The sequence below is a fragment of the Salvia miltiorrhiza genome, chromosome 5, assembly GCF_028751815.1.
Source record: "Salvia miltiorrhiza cultivar Shanhuang (shh) chromosome 5, IMPLAD_Smil_shh, whole genome shotgun sequence".
Taxonomy (NCBI): domain Eukaryota; kingdom Viridiplantae; phylum Streptophyta; class Magnoliopsida; order Lamiales; family Lamiaceae; genus Salvia; species Salvia miltiorrhiza.
The window spans coordinates 56,859,408-56,885,086 of NC_080391.1; the positions used below are offsets into that span (position 1 = coordinate 56,859,408).

Consider the following 25,679-nt stretch of genomic DNA (forward strand, 5'->3'; position numbering starts at 1 on the left):
TGGTCATGATTTGAGCTAAGGTTGACAATATAATTTTTGGCCAATTCATTTTAGTCCCTCTAATTTATTTTTTTATTTTTTATATATTGAACTCAAATATATTCAATTAAAATTATACTATTTTATATTCCATTCGTCCGCGATATCGTTTTCACATTTGTCATTTCGGTCTGTCCGCGATATCGTTTCCACTTCCATTTATAGAAGTAGGGTCCACAAACTTCTACTCACAACCATAATGAGACCCAATGTGGAAACGATATCGCGGACGGAGGGAATATTATACTTATAAATATGATAATAATTGAATTAGTATTATTATTTTTATATATAAAAATTTAAAAGCATTTTTCTTACATTGCACAAATACTAATTATGGTCATAATTGTAAAATAAATTACATCTAATTTATATAACAATTCACAATAAGATGAAAACAACTACTACAACATTTCTTAAGAAGACATTGAAACGAATTACTTTTCACCGCTAATTCTTTATCTTGGTCGGAAAATAAGAGTGAGGTAAAATGGTTTCAACTTCGTTATTTCTCATTTTCATTTCAAATAATAATAATAAATTAATAATAGTAATAAATCATGATGCGTCATATTGATAAACCAAGTGTGTAAATGATCATTTCCTGATAAGTCTTATCGATTTACATAAAGTTACATAAAGAAGCTTCAAACCTAGAAATCTAGCAACACTAACTCTTTTCTTTTTCCCTTTTTCTTCTATAAAATGCCTAACAAATACACAAAACATTAATCTCCAACAAAATGCTGCTAAAATCGTGGCAGTTCATTTATAATTGAACACCAAAATTTAGCAGATGATCAAGTAAGGGAGAAGCAGAGCATCGATCTCGAATATGGCTGCACAAACGCCCCGGTCTCCAATTCCTGCCACGTCGTGTTAGCTGCTACTCATCTCGTTCCGGACCTAGAAAGTGTTCGTTTTTTGTGTGTGATTTGGGGAGGCCGATGTCACTGCAGCTCTACTTCATGGCTACTCGAACTCAACTTGCTAGGACTGTGTTCTTGGTGGAAAGGGTCATCGGCACAATGAACAGAGCTCAGCCGATGTGAGTAGTTCCAACTGCTCTGTTCTAGCTCATAGTCGGCTGTTTTCATCATCGCCTCTTCTTTCAGTTTCATGAAGAACGTAGATGACCAATAATCATTCGCCAAATTCTTCAAGAACGTGTTGGATTAGGGCACATAGGAGTGTGGTAGGTAAGATAATGTAAGGTTCAAGTAAACAGACTAACCATTTTCATCAACTGAATCAACTCATTCAATGCGTTTTTGAAGAGCTCCGGGTGTGCCAAATCGGGAGTGGATAGGATTTCTTGCCTGCAACGATGAGATATGTTCACCTCCATTGTTGCACCAGGAGTGATGTACGTGTCAATAATATGACGTGCCATATAGATTCTTCTGACATGATCGTCAACTGGGATTTTGTCGAGCTGCAGCAGCTCCTCGTAGAAATGGACACTTTCCCCCGCCAAACAGCTGCATAAGGATGCAGATGCAGTTCAATATCATCACACGAGGGTATAGGTAAAGACGAAAAGGATAAATAGGAGTTATCTGCAACGGGAATAGACCTATCTGCAAATTCAACAAATGACTGGCGGAATCTTCTGTCAGTAAGAAGCTTATCCAAAGGTTCGTTAGGATCTATCGACTGTGTTGATTCCTGTTGTACTAAAAGCCCGCTATCAGGAATGCCGAGGGCCCGGCCCATCATGGTGTAATCCTGCTGGTCCTTTTTCGTCGAGCTCAAAAGTGAGGCAAGTGGTTGTGATATTGACATAGAGAAGAATGCCAATAGAAGAATACTTGTCTGTTAAAATGATTATTAAGAAAGAATAATCAGGGGGAAAAGTGCACGACTATGGAAAATGAAAATCGAGAAATGGAAATGAAGCAAGATCTTAATCATCTGAAGAAACTGGCTAGGCTTACCATGATTAGTAATACAGATCTTGAAATGATTTGGACCAATGGACTATCTTCATGAATCTCATTCAGAATGTAAGCGACCACCCATATTCCTTCAGGGAAAATAAAAACTTACATGCAATGCACATAACAATTACTATGAATTTAAATATTAAATATTTATTTAACAAACCTATATATAAACACATTAGATACCTTAAAAGGAACATCGATTTGTAGAGTAGAAGATATAAGCAGAAATTATGTACCGATGCAACAAGCCGAGACTAGAATTCCTCGCCAGAGGTCCTTGAGTTCATGGAATCTAAACTCAATATGTTGAACTGCTCCAGTGAATCCAACCAAAGCAGCAATATACAGAGCGTGAACAGAAATAACTGGGATGATCCACAGAGTTTTCATGTGGCAACGGTGGTTTAGGGGCTTGTTCAAGTGAAGAACTGCGCAGAATAGCAATGCACCAAGAGAGAGGGAAAAAAACTCAAATAATCAAGACGAGATCAGTAAATTTATCAACCTGCTCTTTGAAAACCTTAACATTTTTTTGGCAAAGAGCACATGGATATAAATGTAAACACAAGAACTTCGATACTTACTCGCCGAACCCACAATCCAAGGCAAGAGAACCAGTGTAAGAAATATAAATGACCGGATGGGTGGCAAACGTCTCCTGAGAGGTCATGAGTATCAAGAGAATAAAATTAGTAAGATCTCAAACAAATTTCTTTGTATGAGTTTTATAGTATAGAAACATAGGATAAAAACAAAATAGTACATGATGGTGAAGCAATGGTGTTACTACCCAACCCCTCAGAAAATAATGCAGATTGATCTTTCAAAAATACATTTTGGTGGAAGCCTTTGGAATATCAATCTCAACTAGATTATTTCATATAAAATAATTTTAACACAATGTCTAGCTAGATTATCTTGTTATAGATCCTATTCCTATACAAAATAATCATTATATACTCGACATCAGCTTCTAGCACCCTTTCCATGGAGTTCCCCTTAACTCCACTGTTCAAAACCTAAATATGGGGGAATTCACTAAGATACAAATGCATCATTATATTCCAACAACTCAGAAAGATTTTACTTACTTAACAAATAAGTTATACAGTTGAAATGCTTGTACAATACGGCAGCTCAACAGCAAGCCAAATCCTAATGGACCTTCGAACCAAACTGGGAGCAGATGAACATTAGGTATAAACTAATGCATGAGTGATCCCAAAAAGGCAATGAATAGACAAAATATTATAAGAAGATGGCTCGTATAATCACGCTGTAGTAAAATTACCAGCCCATATATAGCAAGAACTCCACCAATGCTTCCTTCTGAACCTCAAAAAACCAAGGGCCATCTGCATAGACCAGACCACGTTCAACACGGACAAAGACATAGGTAAAACGAAAAGAACAAAACAGAAAAAATGCATGAGATCCGTAGTTACTTATGCAAAGGGAAAAAGAATACCACAATCGACAATAAAAGGTTGAAGCTGGCAATAACTTGTATTGCAACAAGCCAGAAGCCGCTGCCTTTAGGTCTCGGGATCTTGTGAATTACATAGGGAAAACCAGCCTGTACAAGAAGCCTGTAACAGAAAAACAATTTTTCTCTAGATCTCAACAAAGTCTGTATATACGTACAACAGCCATGACTACGTTACTCACACACGCGTATAGTCCACATTGTTCTTAAGAGACATGGTTAATCGATGTGAAAGCGTATCTGGACTCAGTCAGAATTCCTTCATCTATTACAATACAAGGCAGTTTCCAACATATTGATTGAAAAGATTCAATCCTACACAACATGATAAATTTCCAACACATGTTTCACCTAAAGTTAACAACTAGTAATAAGGAAATAGCTTCAAGATCCCAAGAAGTAGCTTATTTCAGAATTTATCTCCTTATTCCTTTGGGATATAATTACATCCAAGGTTATTATCATTCAAAACTCAAAACTTTGCGAGTCTTCGTTAAATTAACTTTATTCTGCATACAAAATCAACTCATGTGCCATAAATTCAGTAGCAAATTCTCAGAGCTACACAATAAATCACAACTCCTATTTCCACGACAAAATTAGCAACCAAAATTGATCAGAAAAATGTTTTTTCAACAAAATCCGACTTCATATCAAACAAAACATGAAGAGCCCTAAGCTCATAGTTTCTATAGAACTGCAAATATAGACAACACAAACAAACACAAAACAATCATTTCATAGCTAAAGCAACTTTTTCAGAGGAGATTCGAGAATTACAGGATAACGGAGAGTATAGCGATTGAGACGGCGACATAGTCGCTGGGGCAGCCCCCTCTGACAGCGCAAATCTCCATTGTCAGGCTTCAGCTGCTTTGCTCTGTAGAGCTTGTCAACTGTTTGAAGAAATGTCGCAGAAATCAAGTCGAATTCCACGTGCCTCTTTTCCACAATTATTGGTTTTCTAAATTTAGTTTAATAATAATAATTATTAGAAATTAAGTGATATATTTATAGCAAAATCTATTAAGTGTGTGTACAGATATTCACGATTAATGCTTAATTTCGTATTATAGTTACTTCAAAAAATAGTTAAATAAACAAAATATTGGCCGAACTCTCCTCTAGTTTGAAAAGTATAGATTGCCTAAATTTTTAATGAATTAATTATGATAACATCTTGATAATTTAAAATGCAAAAGAAAAAAGAAAAGAAAAATCACACTCCGCCCATTGACAAACGTGACATATGTTACTTAAGTTTAAAATTTTGACTATCTAAATATATTTGACAAATACATACATTTAATATAATATAATATAATATAATACAATATATATATATATATATATTCAAATATTGACCAATGTAAAATATTTGAAAATCATATATTTATACATAACATATGCCATATTTAATCAATGCGAATACATCTAATAAAATACAGTATAAATATTAATTTTGTGCTTAAAGATATTAATTGGGTCTAACCTACATAGTGGGCTTAATTTTCGAATTGTTACTATCAAACTAATGGGCCTAAACATGTAATGCCATATATTCATTATTTTCTTGGATTTTGGATCCAAAATATTGTCCCAAAACATTAATCAACCTTGTAGGTGTAAACCTAGCTTAGCTAGCTAGAATCCCAAATTCTTACCAAAGTAGTTAGTTATAGCCGATTCTCCTAATCTCGTACTTCAATTTGACAGTGTACTTATAAATAAGACATAACATGGGAAAATTTTATAAAACATAAACAAATAAACTCTCACATTATAAAAATTTAGAATAAGTTCTACTAGAATAGAAACCTCCCCCCACCCTCCTTGAAAGCTAAAAAGAAAGGAAATGGCTAGAAAATACAATGCCTAAATTCTACTTTTTTCTTGAGGCATATACTCAAGAATCAATCACCAAATTTTGAAGCACCATAGTTAAGAATTAATTGGAAAGCCTAAGATTAAGAGGAATCACTCTTGTGTAGTAGCAATCAAGAAACTCACAAGAGAGAGAGAGAGAGAGAAGAGGGGTTTGAAAATGCTCACTTTCAAATTTAAAAATGAAAAGGAAATAATCCACTAAAGAGAAGTTGCATGGAGTTCATCCTCACAATATGTTAAGAACCAATCATTCTCCAATTCTCTCTTTAGCCAAAAGGAACTTGAAATTAGTGGGCATTTCCTTTTTTGAGCCATTGGGGTTTTCTTTTCAAAACCTACCCCACTCTCAAAAGCTATGCCTTTAAACACTACCCTATATATGTATATTAATTTCAAAGGTGAAACCAAAAAGAAAACAACAAATTGAGTGAATAAACAATATATTTAATGTTATGGGTGCCTTTTTGCATAAAGATAATCACTATATACCGTTAATCTTGCAACAAAAGTGAATAGATGTGTGGATTATAAGATGATTAGACCATGATTAGTGTTTGTGTGTATGCAATTTTCCTTTGGCTTGCTATTATGTCTATCCTTCTCCCAATTTGAACAATATCTTAAGAATTTGGTGAAGGAGGCTTTTGTATGGTAATTCACACATAATTAATAACAATAATTTGATGAATTTATAAAAATAGAAAAGCAAAAAACAATGGTAAGGGCTCATTTTATGTGTTGTGTTTAATTTAATTTATTAATACATATACATCATGTATAAAACGACAACCAATATAAGTAATTAATTAGATGAAATATACTTCCTCCGTCCCGCGAATCTTGAGTTCCTCCAATTAATTTAATGTATAATATTTAGTGTGTTAAGTGTGGTAGGTGAAAAATAGATTTTTTTTTTGTCATATAAGAAAATGATTCAAGATTTGTGGAACGACCGAAAAAGGAAAATGACTCAAGATTCGTGGGACGAAGAGAATATTAAATAAAAAATATTAATGCAGGACATGATCTGTACAAAATATGGTTGAACTAAATTAAATAAGAAATGTGCTTTTAGAGAAAAAAGTTGATTAGAATTAGTTGATTAATATAATAGTATTGTGGAAATGGTTCTTCCACTTTTGGACTTGAAACAAAGTAACACTTGTACATAGATAGTGTCAATTGAGTCATAATATGCTCAGCTGCTGCAATTGCTAAGTGTGTGGTGAAAATTTTACAGACGATAGTGCAAACCATGTTACAATTATATATATATATATATATATATATATATATATATATATATATATATATATTTTGAAATTATTAAAAAAACACATTTTCATGAAAAGTAGAAATATTTAGTGTTTTGGCTGCTGCCACCTTATCAGCTATCTCAGCTGCTCTAGATAAAGATAGATTTTCCTTTGTTAAAAGTGGTCACGCTTGAATAATATAGTATGTATTTAATTAAGCTTGCCTTTTGATTGACATAATTGAATTTATCCACAAAACCAAGTGTGATTTTCGTCACGATTTATTTATTTATTGCTTGACGTTGTTGTTAAGAAAATATATAAAACTTCGGATATTTTCTTTACGGTATAAAAACAAAATTAGTTCATGAAATTAATTGGAGGAACATATATATATATATATATATATATATATATATATATATATATATATATTAGGAATGTTATGCTACATATCTTACGTGAGCACCACTCACGTTTAGCCATCGTTAGCAGTATCTTTTTTGTTTTAGATATTTATTTTTATTCTAATACTTCATAAATTGTTATTAGGATTATTAATTTTGTAAATAACAAAAAATCAAAGTCCGATTTGTTCATATTCCCTTTAACTTTAAATAATTAATAAAAAGAATAAATTAGACTTTGGTTTTTATGTTATTTATAAAATTAATGATCATAATAACGATTTATGAAGTATTAGAATAAAAATAAATATCAAAAACAAAAAAGATACTGCTAACGATGACTAAACGTGAGTGGTGCTGACGTAAGGTGCTCAAATAAGGTATGTAGCATAACATTCCTCTATATATATATATATATATGTATTTGTTTTAGTGCATCAGTGCATGCATGCTTTTATGATTTGAATTAGTAATTTAATCTTGCGACTCGTTGACCGATTAGATTGATACATAAATATTTGTTGATAATAGCAATTTAGATCCCTACATTTGTATTTAAGGCCTTGTAATAATATTTTAATCTTTCGATTATATTTAATTCGTTTGTAAATTTAGACAAATTTAATTTATTAAAAATTGAAACTCAATATTAATTAATTGAGAGTTTATATATTATCAATTTTATCGTTAGAATATTTAAGTAAATCTTTATAATCAAATACCTTCAATTTTAATTTCTTAAAATTATATTTCTGCGTCGGTCAATATTCAGTGTTATAATTATTCCAATAAAATTGTTAGAAATGCGAATCGAGAATCTTCCGAATATAAATTAAGAAATGCACATATATATCTCTGTCACCCTCTCTAGATTCTTAAAACACTTGCAAAATTAAATTTAGTAAAAAAGTTAAAATTTTTAAGTAATTAGGAATCTTCTTGCAACTTCGGAGGATAAGTTGTTGGAGAGGTGCGTGAAATGCACGCTCCAACAAGTTGGCGACAACTAGGGTTTCTAACATGACATGATTAGGATATCTTGTCCTATGCTGGTTTCCACATTTAAAGAAATTTAAAATAGAACTAACAAAAAGAAACGTTGTGCTTGTCTCTTCATAATTGGGAAAAAAATAAAAATAGATGTGTCAAATTATGAGTTTTTCTCCAATTAAATCTAGGTATGTTTTATTGAATTGTAAAGTATATTAATTTGCTACACAACTAAATAAAGAGTTAATATTAAAACCCAAAGGGAGGGAAGAGTTCAATTTGGACTATTTTTTTTAATATAAATTGGTATATTTTTTTTTACTTCTAAATAAAATAAGAACAATTTCCTTTAATTTTTAAAGAAATTAAATTATAAAAAGAGTATAACAATAATTTTATAAGTTTATATTTCAAATTATGAGAGTCTTGGGTGAAACTGTCTTGCCATTAAAATAGAATTATAGATTAAGATTCAAATCTAAACTCATATTCGATAACATATTTATGATTATAAGTATCATTAAAATTACAAATTGGTAATTAAAATATGAATTTAAATTTAAATCTTAACTAGTCTCGCTGCAAACACTCTCATGCAAAGTTCCGAGTTCCAATTCCCCTAAAGAGAGGGGTAAGTAAACTCTAGCTCCCTCCATCAAACGAGTTTGCAATAATTAGAATTAAATGTATGCGTGTGTTAATCTAGTGGTAGGAGGTAAATGTTCAAGACTTGAGATCCTGGGTTCAAGTCATCCGTCGCGCGGTCTTTAAATTTTTTTTTATTTACTTATGTAATTTATTAAAAAAACAAAATAATAATAATAATTAAAATTAAATTATTAAGCAATTGGTGATTAATAGCTAATTAGCCCATTCTCCCAAGTACTCTAGTACAAGGTGCTTTTATAAAGAGAAAAAAGGTAGTAGTATATAAATTTACTAATGTGGTGATCAATGATTGGGCATCTTTGAAAATTTATTATTATTAATTAATAAAGAAATGGTAATGGCATTTTTTGGGGTGGGAACCTTTAGAGAGGTTTAGTTGTTGATGAAATATTGGCTCAATTAAAGATAGGGCACAAAAAAACAAGGTTCTTTGATCAGCCAATTAAACCTATAATTTGTTGCAATAATTAGTTTCAAGGCCACTTATTTTGCATCTAAAATATATTCTAAAACAGTAACGGTGCATCTTTCAAGTACGTAAGGGTTAAATATTAAGGAAAACATATGGTAATTAATTTATAATTTTAACAATAGCAATGTGCTTATTGTTTTTTGAGAATCATTGTGTTTAATGTTTATTGTTCAATCACAAGATTCCCTATTCTCTTTTTTGGGGTATTGCATGGTGCATCGTCTATGTTCTACTAGTACTTTTTTTTCAGCTACTTATCATCTAGTTTTTAATTCTTTACTTCTTTTTAATACTCCCTCCGTCCACACACGAAATGAGTACTCATCTGTGGACGGCAAAGATTTTAAGAAATATATTGAGTGTAGTGTGATTATAAAGGATTGTGTGGGGTACACTTGCCCAAAAAAAAAAATAAGTACTCATTTCGTGGATAGACGAAAAAAGAAATATGGGTACTCATTTTGTGGACGGAGGGAGTATAAATTAGGATTGATCGCATCCTAATTATGGATATTCTATATTTATTTATTATTGTTAACTAGGATAATTGTTTCTTAAATATAATTTATAATATCTTTAAGTTTTAGATATTTTACTTAGTTGATTATTGGAACAAAGCAAAATCATAATTCCATAATTGGATTAAATAAAATCTCATCATTCTTCCTTCTCCGACTAAAAAATAATATAAAAGTCGAGTTAGATATAACATAATTGAACTGATAAATTCAACATTACTAGAAAAATGGACGAGCTATGTTATATTTTGTAGGCTCGAAAAAAAATCAACAATCCGACCAACGAGCTTGACTAGATCCCTCAAAACACAATAAATAATCTCGAATATATCTTTTTCGGTCTTAAAAATTCACTAAAAAACTTATACTATCAAATTAATATCACAATATGTATATGTTGATGACAAATTTATCTTTTCAAATTGTATATAAATTGACTATAATTATTGCTACACGATAAATCTTGACCTCTCAAATAGTCTGACACGAGACTTCGCCTATAAAAATTCCAATATAGCTTTAATTGATCAAATCATGTCAATAGTCCAAATTCAACATTATGAGAAGAATGGACGAGTTAGGTTATACTTCATATGTCTATTAATAACGGTTCACTTTCGTTTTTTGTTCGTCCTATTAATAATAGTTTTGTTCAAAAAAGAAACCAATTTCTCATTTAACCAGCATTTTTCTTAATAATCATGTCGAGCAGTAAGGATCATGTTTAAAAGGACGGAGGGAGTATTTTGTAGGCTCGATATATATGTATTGATGATAAATTTACCCTTTTAGATTGTATATAAATTAACTATAATTATTAACGGACGATGAATCTTGACTCGTCAAACAACCTGACACTGATACTTTGCATAAAAAAAAAAAAAAAATCCAACATAGCTTGATGAAACCATGTCAACTCTCAAGAGCCCAAGTCAATTGGAAAAATTAACTACCTTTGCCTCAAAAAAAAAAAAAAAAAAACAATCAACCTTAAAAATGTCAAACAGTAATAATTTGTTGGGGTCAGTTAAAAACTCATGTAGAAGGATGAAGCCGTCGATTTGCATAGACCGTTAACAAGAAGCTAACAACAAAGGCCGGCGCCAGATATTCGATGTTCTCTTCCTTGCCCTTCCCATAAAAATCCACACATTCCTCTACTTTTCGAGCTCTCTCTCTCACTCTCTCTCTTGTCTTTCTCTCACATACTATAATTGTCAAGAGGGAATAATATATATACGCAGCGCCAACACGTACGCGCTTGTTTTTGTATATCTTAGTGTAGCATCACACACAGCTACTCGATCACTCTTTTTTTGTCCTTTTCCTCCGAGCTGCAAAATCCGGCCCCCACTTTTTTTGATGGATTCGAGCGGGTTTTCGTCGCCGCGGACCGACTGTTTTCCGGCGGGTCTCCGGGTGCTCGTGGTGGACGACGATCCCACGTGGCTCAAGATTCTTGAGAAGATGCTTAAGAAGTGCAATTATGAAGGTGCCTTTTTTTTCCTTCTTCCTCTTGTTGCTTTTTGTTGCCAAGATTTGTTGAAATGCAACTGCCCTTTTTGTCTTTTGTTGTTGAATTCTTTTGTCTGTCTGGTTTTTGGTTGATAAAGATTGTTTCTTTATGGCTGTGTGTTTTCTGCTCTTTTCTTGATTGGCATATTTTGAGGTGTGATTGCGTGAAGATGGAAGAGTTAATTAACTGGCAATCTGTAGTAGGCTGTTTTGATGGTTTTAGGGCTAAGGAAAGAAAAAAAATGAAGTGAAATTCAAGATAATTAAAGGCTGTGAGTGTTGATGTTGAGTTCTCTTCTGTTGTATAAGGTCTGATATCAAATTGCTGTAGCAAAATTTCACTTGTTAATTAGTGTTGATGAGCTGATTATACTCTGTAAAATTCAGAAGATTTGACATAATTTTAGATAGATCAGAGGAAAGGAAAGGAAAGATATGGTAATTTCCATTAGTTTATTCAGTATCAGTTCATCCCAAGAATTTTATCTGATGTATATAGACTGCTGAAGATTAATGAGCTACTGCTTTTGGTATAATAAGCATTTTCTGTATTTTCATAGTTTGTGTCTAATATCTTCAAGGTTGGATTTGAGTTTGTAATAACTGATAAGTACCTTCCTATTGTGGAAGATTAATCCGATCGAAAATGACGCAGTTAGGTATTGTTTTCTCCAGAAATCTTCTCAGCTGAATCTGAAAAAATCTTCACTAGATTGAAATCCAGTAGGATATGAGTATGAACGTGTTTTTTGATCTTCGATTTCTCTGTGTTCGTATCCCACGCTCTTCTCTAGAATCCTCAAACTCCCTTGACCTGACTGATAGTTTGAATGCATTGTCACATGATTTCTTGATGCATCCTAATGTTTTATGCTGAGAGGAACATAAAAATCTTGAGTTGTGGAAATTTCAATGTTGTTTTTGTAAGTAGGAGCCTTGGTATAGGAGTGTGGTGTTTTTTTCCCCTCCCTAAAAATGCTTCTTTTTGGTGAGTTTCAGTCACAACGTGTAATTTGGCGAGAGAGGCTCTTGACTTGCTACGCGAGCGCAAGGATGGGTTCGACATTGTGATCAGCGACGTGAACATGCCAGACATGGATGGTTTCAAGCTTCTGGAGCACGTCGGCCTGGAGATGGATCTGCCCGTGATAAGTGAGTCTCACTGGCTTCTTTACAGCCACGTTTCGTGTGTATCATCAGGAAACTAAACCATATATCTATGCAGTGATGTCCGTGGATGGGGAGACGAGCCGGGTGATGAAGGGGGTCCAGCACGGCGCCTGTGATTACCTTCTCAAGCCGATCAGGATGAAGGAGCTCCGCAACATATGGCAGCACGTGTTCAGGAAGAGGATACACGAGGTGAGGGACATTGAAGGCCACGAGAGCCTTGACGAGATGATGCTCAGAGGCGGAGCAGACCTCTCGGATGATGGCTTCTTCTTCGGTGGGGATCCAGTCTCTGGGAAGAAGAGGAAAGACGTTGATTACAAGGGTGATGACCGCGTGGGTGGCGACCCTTCCTCGTTGAAGAAGGCGAGGGTGGTTTGGACTGTGGATCTTCATCAGAAGTTTGTCAAAGCTGTTAATCTGATTGGATTTGAGAGTCAGTTTCCTCATCAAATCCCCTTATTTTCTTACTGATAAACAGTTCGTCTCACTCACCGCGTTTGTTGCAGAAGTTGGCCCCAAGAAAATCCTCGATCTGATGGGCGTGCCGTGGTTAACTAGAGAGAATGTTGCAAGCCATTTACAGGTAAAACTCTACCCTTTCAATCTCTTGGTCTTGGTTGGGAATAGGAAAGACAATCAATGCCTGCAAATCTAGGAGCTTTTAAAGATTTAGGGGGTGCTTGCTTATTGAAGGGGAACGCGAATGGGGACGAAGGAGGCGCCCATCTCGTCCCTTTCCACGCCCCCGCTTGTCACTTCACGGTCCTAAGGAATTCCTTTTTAATGCTTTCAGAAGTATCGCCTCTACTTGAGCAGGTTGCAGAAGGAAAACGAGCTGAGAGCCACGCTTGGTGGGGCGAAGCTCTCAGATTCATCCCCAAAGGATGCTGCTGCTGGTGGAAATGCTGGCCTTCAAACTCCAGTCACCAAAGCTTCACCCTGTTTGAAACACGACGATCCAAAGAGCTGCGAAGGAAACGTCAAGTCTATGCCAATAGCAGAGGCGAAGGCGGCTGCTGAGGTTAATGATCTTGCAAAGAGCAGCACCTCAAGCATAAGTTTTGATCATTCATTTGGCCAGCTGAGTTCTGATGCGAAATCCGAGCCTAACATCCAAGTCCAGTACTCGTGGAGCGCTGGGGCTCCGCCTCTCCCGTTCAAACACGAGCAGAAGCCACCAGCTGCGTTCAAACACGAGCCTAAGCCACCTCTCCAGTTCAAGAAAGAGCAGCCCCTCTTCATTGCAGAGCATCACCGGTTTGATCACGTTCCTGTGGCCGTGGCCGTGCAGAGCAAACCATCCGACACTCCATCACCAGCTGCAACGAGCAAAAGGAGCCAGCACAGCGAGAAAGCAACAAAAGTCGAGAGCACCGCAGCTCTCTTCTGCCTTCAGCCTGAGAGCCATTTGGCAGACTCCCACACCACTATATGGAACACAAAGAGCAGCAGCCAGAGCTTGGAGAGTCTATACGACGAATCTTGGCACAGAAACGCGCTCGTTGGAACCGGATCACCTCTCATGAGTGACTACTCGTCCCAATCTGACCTATACCCACCAAATCCTTGCCTTGGCCCCATAGATCCCTTCAGTTTCAACGGTCAAGAGCTCTTCACCGACGTTCACTCACACTTGTACGACTCCCTAAAGTTCAACCCGGAGTTCCCCATTGACCCCGTGGAATACCCTGTAATAGACCAAGGTGTGTACATTGCATGAGCCTTGCTATTTGTTAGGACAGTATATTGCTTGTGAAGATTAAAAAAAAGGCGATATCGGGTTGCCTCGAGTGTAAGTTCTGCTGTTGGTGTTGTGAATCAGAAGAGGGCCTCTGTAACTAAGCATAATGAGCAGATTTCTATGAGCACTTGCACAAAAACACAGGTACTATTTGAAGTTATATATGTGAATGAATCTAGCTTGGGTTTAAACAGATATATACTCGAGCTCTCTGTTTTCTGCTTATGTTATAGCTAGTCTTTTGCAGCTCTAAAAATGATCATGCTAACATGGATTGCTAGTGATTCTTATATATAGTTTGGACATAGATGGCTATAATGCTTCATAATTCGAACTCGTTTAGTAAAGCTCGTTAAAATTGAGGGTGACACACACACATAGTCGTAAATAAGCACGAGACTCGATTTGAAAAAAGCTTGTTCGAACTCATTTAGTGAGGCTCGTTAGCATAAACTCTAGTCAAATTTGAAGGCGACTTATACTTGGGAGTTTGCTCGAAAAAACAAAAAGACTCATTTGACAAAATTTTGGTAATTTTAATAATTAATTATTAATTCAAAAAATGAAAAAATCAGTTATAAATTCTAATTAGATTAGTAAACTTGGTAATTGTCTTAAAATTATATAAAAAGATAATGGATTAAAACTTATCAGGCGAACCGAGCGACACATGCTTTAGCTTCTTTTTCTTTAATTTCTCAAGCGATTATATCATGGAAGTCTGATTTTTCTTCATGGCTTCAGCCTTCATAAGATTTAGTCCTTTTATCTTCAAAAAAGAAAAAAAAATTGAATGAATGAAACTATAAAATATTAAAAGTACAGAGAGTGCAACATGAAAAAGAGATATTAATTAGAATTCATTATAGCGATATTTCTTAATTTTTATAAGAAAATAATTATAAAAAAAAATAAAATTAATAATGGGACAAAAGATCCAATCCAAAATTACTTCAAACTCCACTTCAGTTAAATTACAATATATCTTAAATTCCATTAACAATTTCAAGATCATGTTTCACACATTTAAACATGCCCCATCCCACCATTTCACAGTGGAAATTAAATACAAGAAAATCCCTATTCATATCCCCATTGCAAAATCAATTAACACTAATGTCAAAAACCTTAGCACTACTACTAGCCTTAGGTATGGTGATATACAACACACCATCCTTAACCTCAGCCTTAATCTTCTCAAACTCCACATTCTCAGGCAAGGCTATCCTGCTGCTGTACCTCCCGTAGCTCTTAGCCGGCCACTCCTCGCCCTCGCCTTCCCCGTTCCCGCCCTTCTTCTCGGCCTTCACGACGAGCATCTTCTCCTCGACCCACACCTTGACGTCCTCCTTGGTCATGCCCGGCATGTCGAACCTCAGCTTGTACTCGGACTCGCCCTCCTTGATCTCCCACGGCGTCCTCCCCCGCCCGTACCCAGCCGCCTCTGCGGGAGGCGAGGCCGGGGCCCAGCCGCCGCTGTAGGCCAGAGGGTCGTCCATCATCCTCTCCATTGTTTCCATCATCTGCTGCACTGTCCTAGCTGTTGGAAATCTGTCCCATAAACCTGCACATATGTAGGAATTAGGTTAACAAATGTCCTAATTTTGGCTGGTTTAATATTCCCTCCCTCCACGAAAAAAGTAGCTATTTGAAGACGACACGAATTTTAAGAAATGTATTGAATGTGGTATTAGTGGAATAAAGGTTCCACTTGTTAATGGTATTAATTAAAAGATTGTGTAGAGTACACTTGTTAAAGGAAAATAAATACTCATTTCATGAACGAACTAAAAAAAATATGAGTACGAGGAAGGGAGTATTTTTTTTAGGCCATAAGAGCATATTAGTATCTCAAAAATCGAAATGCACAATGTGTAACTTTCCAAATCATCACATTTTAAGAAATAATAGCAAAATTAGCAATACTGGTGAATTGTTTAATTTTTTGTTTGAATTGATTGATTACTATATAGAATAAATTAAAGGATTGTGACAAAAATATAAAGAGAGGGAGTTATAATTGAAAGAATTAGAGTTCCTTTTTTGTAATCCAACCAAAATGCAAAAAATTGAAAACAAACATAACTATTACCTCTAACTGATCATTTTAATAAGACTACTTTTGGAATCTTACAATCCAATGATTAAACAATCAATTAACCTTAAATTGAAAGTGCAGATCGAGTTATTCATTACATGAGAAATCACGCAAATCAAATATTTAATTATTTTATCAATCATATTGTATCACTCAATTCAAATGCCTCCTAAACAGAACACAATAACAATAGGCAAATGCAAATCAACCATCATATACTAAAGGAGAAATATTTATTCTTCATAATTGATAAGATTCATAATTAAGTATTTTTATCTATAATATTAAAATATTTAGAATTTCAATTAGCTCAAATAATGAAAACTTCAAGAACTTTAAAATATCTCATAATTTCAATCTATCTTAATAAGCAACAAATTAATTAATTTAGATTAACCCTCGTCATCTACGAGAACCAGAGACATCATCGAATAAAAAGCAGATTAATTTTAATTTAGCTAAGAAAATAAACATAAAAAATATGCACATACCAATTGGGGCCGCAGGGGCGGCCCTTCTCTTGGCCGCCGGCGGCTGCTGCGGCTGCTTATTTTGCTTTTGCAAATGATCGAGATTCTCCCGGCCGTCCGCCGCCGCGGCCCTGACCGCAATCTTGGCACAATTTCGGCCGGAGATGGGAGATTTCCGGAGATAGGAAAATCTTGAACTCGGAGGAATGGGAGTGTAAAGAGCTGTTTGGGATAAACAGTGTGACATCTCTCTTTGCAAAAGGTGTTTGCTTGATGATTCTTGAGGTTTTTAGTGAGAGAGAGAGAAAGATTTGGGGTGTAGATTTAAAGGGAAGCTGCGGCGATTCTGGAAGCGTCGGATTTTACTGGACTTCTCCAGAAGCTGGCCGGAGGTTGAAGAAGGTTCCATAACAACCTACTCTGTTTTCATGTCGTTTTCTGAAAAATCTCATTTTCGGTTTTTTATTTTATTGTTTTGACTTGGTTTATATTAAATGTACATTTATATATTTAGAGGTGAGGTGTGACAAAGAAAGATGAAGTTTGAATGGGGGCAAGAAATTAGAATAAATAATAAAAAAGGATTAAATATTCAAATTTTAAATTTTAACTAGTAGTATTATATTTGGAATAATTAATACATAAATTTTTGAACTTTGTAGGATTCGGCTCGAATTAAAATTTCGACAATATTTTATTCTATGTGGACTTTGAAATTTCTTCTTCGTCATAGCTAGCTTATAGTATAAAAATATCATGCAATACATTTAGCGTCTTAACATTAAATGTGTCCGAAATTTTAATTCAAACAATTACAAAAGGTTCAAAGTTTATGTATTAACCATCCCAAAAAAAAAAAAAATTTGCTCCAACATATTATTATAATAAAATTCTAATACTATCATTTTATACTTTCTTTCTAAATCTGCCCTGCAACATTAATGATGGACTCGATAAGAAGTGAGGGGGACAATCTTTTTATATTTTTGTTATTTTTATAAAATTGTCGAGTTATCGATTTTTTTTATAAAAGCCCCTATTATCAAATCGCAAGAATAGAAAAATTGTCTTGTACCATGCAATATAATGGTGTAAAGGATTCGAATCGGAGCTTCATGTTGCGGATCGATCATGTTGCATGGTTCAACATATTGCACCTAAGTTTTTGTCAAAAATTTAGAACTCTGACAATCCTAATTCGCAACACAAATCCAACAATATACAATAGGTACGCTATATAGTAAGTAAGTATTTATAACTTAGATATGTCATTTAAAACAAACCAAATCATAAAATCAAGCCTATAATAAAATTTTCGCCAATGATAGGACTCGTGCGATAGAAAAAAAATAAATAAATAAAAAGAATCAAGATTAAGTTAGTGATGTCGAACACATAAAAAATAGATATTGACCTTCACTACATGCACATTACACCAACGATAACAATAATTAACAACAATAAATTCTCCTTAATTTTTATATTTCCACTCATGGAAAACTCTCTCCCAAACCGGTGAAACAATCCCAGAAAAACGGATTATCCATTAGATTCTGGTAAGAATCCATGGTGAAACTCCCCAAAGATTCCTTGTTTTGGAACACAAGTGAAGATCCCATGTCCGAATTCTTGATGCAAGAATCATCCCTGCTTTGATTCGAGGGTGACCCTTCTTCTGTCTTATGCTGCATTTGATCATCATAATCTTTGAGATTTGGGATTAATGAGACGGTAGTTTCTTGAAATCCAAGGCTTTGATGATGCTGCATTTCTTCGTTGTTCGTCTCAAAATCGCAAGTTTTCGTCTGGACCGGCTTGTGGGTGACCGGGTCCAATCCCTTGAGCTTCATCTTCTTCTTGATCCTCGTGTTCCAGTAGTTCTTGATCTCGTTGTCTGTCCTTCCCGGAAAGTGTGTCGCTATTTTAGACCACCTAACGCAAAAACAGACATGACGCTTATTAGAGTGTAAAGTAAGTTAGACACGGATATTAAGAAGAGTTAAGAAACCTAATTATTTATACTTTTAGAATGTGTTATTATCAATTAAACAAATTAAAATGAAAAGTGTGTCATAATGGGATGGAAGATCACGGCTAGAGCTGTCAAAGTGGCCAAGCCGACCGGCCTAAAATGCTAATTTGGCCTAAAAACCGATCCGGCTCGGCTTTTTATCCATGAAGTTATTTTCGGCCCGATTCGATTAGATCCCTTTTGACAGCTCTATGTGTATAGTTTAATATATATGAATGAATATTTTACCTATTTCCTAGTCGAGAATGTAGCTCGATGATCATATCTTCTTCTGCATCTGTCAACGCACCTCTCTTCAAATCCGGTCTCAAATAATTTATCCATCTCAATCTGCAGCTCTTTCCACATCTCATTAGACCTACATTATCATCAACATTAATATAAGAAAACCATTCAAATAATTGCTACAACAATCGTATATTTTGTCTTAATTTCTTTTTCCAAATATGAAATATGTAGGTGTAATGTGCAACACAATATTCTCCTCTACAAAAGTCGTTTATTAGTTATGTTTTTTTATAGCATTGATAGTAGCCTCCCACTAACAACTCAATAATTCAACACGAAAACAATTAATAAAAAAAAAATCATTTTCCATCCTAATTAAAATTCTCAACATCAAAACTCCACAAAAAACTCTGTCTAAATCGAACCTACTAGAACTTTCGATTTTTGCTCAGCAGAATGCTCTTTATATTGCTACTATCAACTTAACAATAATAACAAAAAAAAAATCAAGAAAAACTCACAACATTTTGCATAAATATTCCTAGAAATTAATTACAAGTTTCATTTCATTTTCTCTTTTTTGTTTTTTTACCTGCAAGTTTTGGCACGAGCCTCCAACATTGTATCCCATTGTTGAGGATAAAATTCATGAGTTTATTGTCTTCTTCGATCGTCCATGGACCTCGTTTAAGCCCTACCTTCTCACAACAAGGTTGTCTTCCCATGATCCTAGAGAGAGAAAGAGAAAGAGAGAGAGAGAGAGAGAGAGAGAGAGAGAGAGAGAGAGATATGCAATGCTGCAAATTAAAACACAGCCTTAGGCTGTAAACAAAGAGAGAAAAGGTGCAATAGCTGCTTATATATATCGAAACCAAGATTCTTCCAGCTAATATTTAATAAAAAAATAAAATATAATAACTGAATATTCTTTCACGAAGACACAACTGATAATTGAGCCTCTATAAAGCAAACAAAAATAAATAAAAGTTGAAGGGTTCATGCTTTCGAAACTATTTCTGACATGATTTTGTGTCGTAAACTGCATCAAATGATTGGAATTCAGCCACTTTGGTAGTAGAAAAATGAAGGAGTTGGTTGTCGTTGACAACATTTTTTATTACAGAAATTAAAAGTGGGAAAGAAACAAAAGTTTTTACAACAAGGCAGCACGGTTCATGGGGGGCAACTCTTTTTTTTTTTTTTTTTTCTTTCCATCAAATTGTTTTAATTTGTTTATTTTATTTTTTTTTGCAATTATTGTAGCTTTTGCTTGTGATGAAGGGGAATTTTCACCTTATTTTAATCGAACATGTTTTCTGTAGATGTTCTGTGTATCAAATCTTCATGTGATTGTGTTGGAATATTTTATTTATGTGGTCTTACTTTAGACACCCTCGAGTTCGATGGCAATTATGATTAATCATAGTACTTGCACGAACTAATACATCGAATTCAGGATAATTATGGCATGATTAATCCTATAAATTAATTTAGCTCGACTTTAGTTAAGCTACACATGTTGAAATTAAAGTGTCGTGAGAAGTATACTCAAGTCGGAGACAACGAAACGCGACTTAGTTGGCACGACACTCATATTGGAAATTCGAGCCACCATAGAAGAGAAAATAAAAACAATTATTAATCCTCTTCAAACAAAAAAGTTTTACTCATATTGCATCCTCTTATAGGAATTTTTCCAGATCAATTTAAGTCTGAATTTTTGTCGCAATATATTTTTCTCTTGTTTGTGTGCGGCTATCAAATTCATAATTTTCGTACTCCATTAATTATTTTTTGAAAAAAGTAATCAGTTACATAATTATCATTTATTATTGAATTAACTGTCAATAATGCACAAATTTTCATGATGTTTTAAATAATTGTTAAATGTTGCAGAACTAAATCTCCCAAGATATTTTAATCACTGAAAAATTAATGTGAACTCGGTAATTTTCAATTCGGTAAGTATATTGCTCAACGTGTCAATTTTTCGGGGAAAAAAATAATTAAAATTGTTTATTTTGCAACAAAATGAAAGATATTCAGTGATATTAATTATTGCAATATTTGACATCGTGTTTAAATTTACAAAATAAGTGAAAATTCGTACAAAAATATATAATTAACCCCTTATTATTTTATAACAAAGAATTGAAACTTACGTGGTAGAATTCGTTGCCGGAGATATTAAATTTTTTTTTTTTTTTGAGAGAAAAAGAGATATCATTAAACCAAAGAGCTGTTAATAATTACATTAGGAAAAGAAAACGAAGAAGAGAGCTCAGCCCTAGAAAGTAAAGCAAATTTGGCAAGACGATCGGCGTTTGCATTTCCTTCTCTTGGTGTCCAACTGAATTCCACTGATCTCAGATTGTTAGCCATCTCCCAGATGCTGGCAAGAACATCCCCAAGGTAAGATCTGTCTTCATTCCTATTTGTCTCAGAAATTATCATCATAATTCATACAACGTTTTCAATTTCTCAATTCTTTTTTATCTAATTTTTAGAACTATCGAAAAGTTCAATTCTCTTATCCAACTATGAACTATCGCCCTTTGTCAAGAATTTGTATATCATTGGAGCTGCAAATTGCACTAAACATCATTATCAAATAGGATAAATCCCTACGGATCAAATTGATCCGGATCAGTAGGGGTACAAAAGTCATATTTTATTTTACTGAAAATATGTTGTACCTTAAATGTCCCTAATTAAAGTTTATTATTTTAAAATACTAAATTTAATATATTATGAATATAAATTTAATGTCTTTTCATTTTTCTAGGCCATAAATTAAATAAATGAACATAAAATTAAATGTTTCATCTCCTTAAATCTATGCAATTAAGTGAATTCATTGAACATAGTTTTTTTTTTTATCAGAAAAAAATAAATTGATTAAAAAGATAGCAGGTACCAGAGGTACCAAAAAAAACAGAATACAGAAAGGGAGCAGGAGAAAGCAGAAAAACAAGGAAAACCAAAAAACCAAAACAGGAGGTCTAAGTAATCAAAGCTTCAGCAGAGAACCACCTTCTAAACTCCGAGTATGGGGTCACCAGGTTGAAAGCCATTTTCCAACCCCAAAGTATCGACTTGATTTCGGAAAAAATCCTATCCCTATTCCACATACCTTGTTTGAAAATGCACTCATTCCTCTTCCTCCAAAAGCACCAAATCGTGCAGATCCACACACTAAGAAGCAGCTTAACGTCATCTTTATTTCCCAAATTAATGAAGGCGTTAAAGTGTGCTTTCGCCTGTGACTGGGACGTTGTTTGCTTGCCAAGCCATGAAATAATATCCTTCCAAATAGCATCAGTTTTTTGACAAGAAAAGAAGAGATGATTAATCGACTCCTCGCAAGAGTTGCACAGCACACACAGGTTCCCCGACTGGAAATTCACCTGCCTCCTCCTGAGATTATCGAAAGTAGGAAGCCTTCCTCTAAGTACTTTCCAGGCTGTGATAACTGCCTTTGCCGGAGCCGGAGCTTTCCAAATCAATGCCATTTCATTCTCGACACTACGTTCATCCATCGATCGAGACTCCAGGCCAAGAACATTATAGGCCGAATGAACCGAGAAAACTCCATTTTTGCTAGCTTTCCAACACCAGCTATCTTTCGAGCCTGCAATCAAACGAACATTACAAATGGATGAAGTAAGCTGTTGAACTTGATCAAGCTCTCTCTGTCGAAGTTCACGATTCCACTTCAAGTCCCATCTCCACTCCCCCTCAATCCAAGTACCCATACTACTAATCGCTCCCCCCTTGTTGTTGCTAAGATGGAATAACCGAGGAAACAGTTCAGACAACCTAAAATTTCCTGCCCAACAATGATGCCAAAAAAGAAAACCATCCCCCTCCCCAATTTTCACCTCCATATTGTCTCTAAACCACTTCCCGCCTTCTCCACCACTCATCTCTACCACTTTCTTCCACCACCCATGTCTAGCTGCCTTATTCCCAGTCACCCGAAACCCTCCCCCATCCCAAGTGAGATCCCCCTGACAAGTCTTAATAACTTTAGTCCAAAGAAGATCCTTCTCCGAAAGAAACCTCCAAATCCACTTAGCCATAAGAGCCAAATTAAACCAAGAAAGATTTTTGATATTAAGCCCTCCCATATTCTTGTCGACGCACATGTCTTCCCATTTTACCCAATGTATTCTCCTGGCTTCCGGTCCTCCCCCCCAAAGGAACCTGCAAAAAGCAGTCCGGATATCTGACAACACACAATTTGGAATTTTTGAGAATGAAAGCTGGTAAATCGGAATTGAGGCCAAAACAGAACGAAGCAAGGTTAGTCTTCCTGCAAACGAAAACTTGCGTTTCTTCCACCCATCAATCTTGCTCTTGACTTTATCAACAAGGTATTTCCACTCCGAAGACCAAGAAAGACGCATCCCAATTTTAATGCCAAGGTATTTAGTAGGTAATTCACCGACACTACATTTAATGATATCAGCCATTTCCACGCAGAGAGCTTCCTCAATCCCGATGCCAATCAGACGACTTTTTTCGAAGTTAACAGATAGACCCGACAGCGCCTCAAAGAGTCTAAGGATACATTTAAAGGCCCACGCATTCTCTTTCGTACCCGGAGCCACAAACATCGTATCATCCGCATATTGAAAATGCGAAATTCTGAATCCACTTTGTCCAAGCTCGAGAGGTACCAACAGACAAGCCCGGATTGATCTTTCAATAAGGAGATTCAAACCTTCGGCCACGATAAGAAAGAGGAACGGTGAGAGAGGGTTGCCTTGTCTAAGGCCTCTTTCAAGTTGGAATTCTCCAGAAGGATTGCCATTGACCAGGATGTTTGTTGATGCTGAACTGAGACATCCACTAATCCACTTTCTCCAAGTTACGCTGAAATTCATCTTCTCGAGCATGATATCCAAGAAATTCCAATCGACCGTATCATAGGCTTTTGCAAAATCAACTTTGAAGAGCAGAGTGCCTTTTTTCTTCCTCTTAACTACCTCTATAATCTCATTTAGGGCAACCACACCATCGAGAATATATCTACCTTCGATGAAGGCACTTTGGCACTCTGAGATAATGGAGCACATCACAGGTTTCAACCTAGCTGCAAGGATCTTGGCAATCACCTTGTAAAGGCAATTAATAAGGGAAATCGGCCTAAAGTCCTTAAGCTCCGCAGCCCCCTCTTTCTTCGGGATCAAAGTAACAAATGAAGGATTACACCCTCTGGCCAATTTGCCATGCGAGTGGAACTCCATCATTGCCTTGAGAATGTCCTCTTTTAAAATCTCCCAACAGTTCTTCAAAAAGTGAAAATTAAAGCCGTCCGGCCCTGGGCTCTTTCCACTATCACAGTTCCAAATCGCGGCCTTAACCTCAGTTTCAGTGAAAGGTTGATCAAGGCTGTCTCTATTGGCATTTGAAATTTTTTTTTCCACGAAGTCCGCCGGCAGATCTGGTTTAAGTCGGTTGGATCGGCGAAACTGTGCTTGAAAGTGATCTTTAACAATTCTTTTAACCACCGTTGGTTCATCAAACCAGGAGTCTTCGACTACCAGACCAGACATCACATTTTTGCTCCTTCTACCTTTAATTGCCCTGTGGAAGAATTTGCTATTCAGGTCTCCTTCCCTTGTCCAACTAATTCTAGCTTTTTGGGCCAGAATACTGTCTTTATTCTTTAACTGGAGCAAAAGGTTGGCTTCGGCTTCGCTCCTCTTAACCACTTCATCCTCCTCGAGCCCCAAAACATCATCAATCGCGTCCCACACGTTAATCTCATCTTTCAGCCTTGAAATATTATCTTCAATTCTCCCAAATGATATTCTATTCCAGATCTTAAGATCTTCTTTCAGCCGCTTCAGCTTTTCTTTGAAAACAAAGCAACTCCAGCCCGTGATGCCTCCTTTACTCCAAGAATCTTTAACCACCGTTTGGAAGTCCGGATGGCTTGTCCAGGCGTTAATAAATCGAAAGGGTTTGGGCCCCCAATCGACATATTTAGTCTCTAGAAGAATAGGACAGTGATCAGAGACCGATCTCTGGAGGCCTCTGCCTTTCGAATGTTCCCAGTTTTGGAGCCACTTCTCATTGACTAAGAACCTATCGAGTTTTGATTTGCAATTACCTTGTGGCTGGTACCACGTGTATTGCCTGCCTTGCAATCTGATTTCCTCCAACACATTATCAGTAATGAAACTATTGAACATTTACATCTCACGCGACGAAACTTGAGACCCACGACCAGCTCTTTCAGAGCCAATTCTAACAGAATTGAAATCACCAGCAACACAAATGCAAGAATCTCTGTTTTGGTCAACAACAAGACCAATTCTGTCCCAAAGTAGCTCTCTTTCATTCAGATTTTGCATAGCATAAACATTAACTAAGCAAACAGAGACATTACCTGGAGACCAAATGCCATTTACAATCAAAGCTCCAGGAGAATCCCAATGGCTGCATGCAGTGAAAACTTTTTCATTCCAGACCGTGAGAATACCACCGGACCTTCCATCGGCAGGGCGTTGTGCAAAACCAAATCCATCGCCGCCCCAAATTGATTTAATAGTCAATTCCTCAAGATAAACAGATTTCGTTTCCTGGATAAAGCAGATATCGATTTCCTGCTTCTGGATGAGCTCTCTCACTTCTCTTCTCTTTATTTTGCTCCCCAAGCCGCGAATGTTATAGGAAATGACCTTCATTGATCACAGAATTGTTGGTTCGCCTCGCTCTCCTTGGGTCCTCTGGCCCCGGTA

The 25,679-nt window shown here is 35.5% G+C and overlaps 4 protein-coding genes across 5 annotated transcripts; 1 reads left to right on the top strand and 3 right to left on the bottom strand.

Moving 5' to 3' along the window:
• Window positions 1-612: 612 nt before the first annotated feature.
• LOC131025373 (regulator of G-protein signaling 1) lies at window positions 613-4,626 on the bottom strand. The gene is made up of 10 exons (XM_057955107.1): window positions 4,252-4,626; window positions 3,454-3,574; window positions 3,277-3,340; window positions 3,077-3,161; window positions 2,570-2,643; window positions 2,222-2,413; window positions 1,977-2,065; window positions 1,616-1,854; window positions 1,274-1,520; window positions 613-1,196 (listed from the first exon to the last, which is right to left on the bottom strand). The coding sequence occupies exons 1-10, from the start codon at window positions 4,326-4,328 to the stop codon at window positions 990-992; spliced, it is 1,395 nt and encodes a 464-aa protein (XP_057811090.1). The 5' UTR covers window positions 4,329-4,626; the 3' UTR covers window positions 613-989.
• A 6,063-nt stretch (window positions 4,627-10,689) lies between these two features.
• Window positions 10,690-14,296, top strand: LOC131025374 (two-component response regulator ARR11-like). 2 transcript variants are annotated; one of them, XM_057955108.1, is made up of 5 exons: window positions 10,690-11,162; window positions 12,185-12,337; window positions 12,411-12,791; window positions 12,865-12,941; window positions 13,152-14,296. In XM_057955108.1, exons 1-5 carry the CDS (start codon window positions 11,033-11,035, stop codon window positions 14,076-14,078), a joined length of 1,668 nt encoding a protein of 555 aa, XP_057811091.1. In that variant the 5' UTR covers window positions 10,690-11,032; the 3' UTR covers window positions 14,079-14,296. The 2 variants fall into 2 exon arrangements, with proteins under 2 accessions (XP_057811091.1, XP_057811092.1); XM_057955109.1 differs by lacking the exon at window positions 10,690-11,162 and adding an exon at window positions 11,189-11,494.
• Window positions 14,297-15,068: 772 nt separating this feature from the next.
• LOC131025375 (small heat shock protein, chloroplastic-like) lies at window positions 15,069-17,144 on the bottom strand. Its single transcript, XM_057955110.1, has 2 exons — window positions 16,689-17,144; window positions 15,069-15,663 (listed from the first exon to the last, which is right to left on the bottom strand). Exons 1-2 carry the CDS (start codon window positions 16,912-16,914, stop codon window positions 15,203-15,205), a joined length of 687 nt encoding a protein of 228 aa, XP_057811093.1. The 5' UTR covers window positions 16,915-17,144; the 3' UTR covers window positions 15,069-15,202.
• An 864-nt stretch (window positions 17,145-18,008) lies between these two features.
• On the bottom strand, window positions 18,009-20,053 carry LOC131025377 (transcription factor MYB20-like). Its single transcript, XM_057955111.1, has 3 exons — window positions 19,520-20,053; window positions 18,928-19,057; window positions 18,009-18,599 (listed from the first exon to the last, which is right to left on the bottom strand). The coding sequence occupies exons 1-3, from the start codon at window positions 19,650-19,652 to the stop codon at window positions 18,158-18,160; spliced, it is 705 nt and encodes a 234-aa protein (XP_057811094.1). The 5' UTR covers window positions 19,653-20,053; the 3' UTR covers window positions 18,009-18,157.
• Window positions 20,054-25,679: the final 5,626 nt, after the last annotated feature.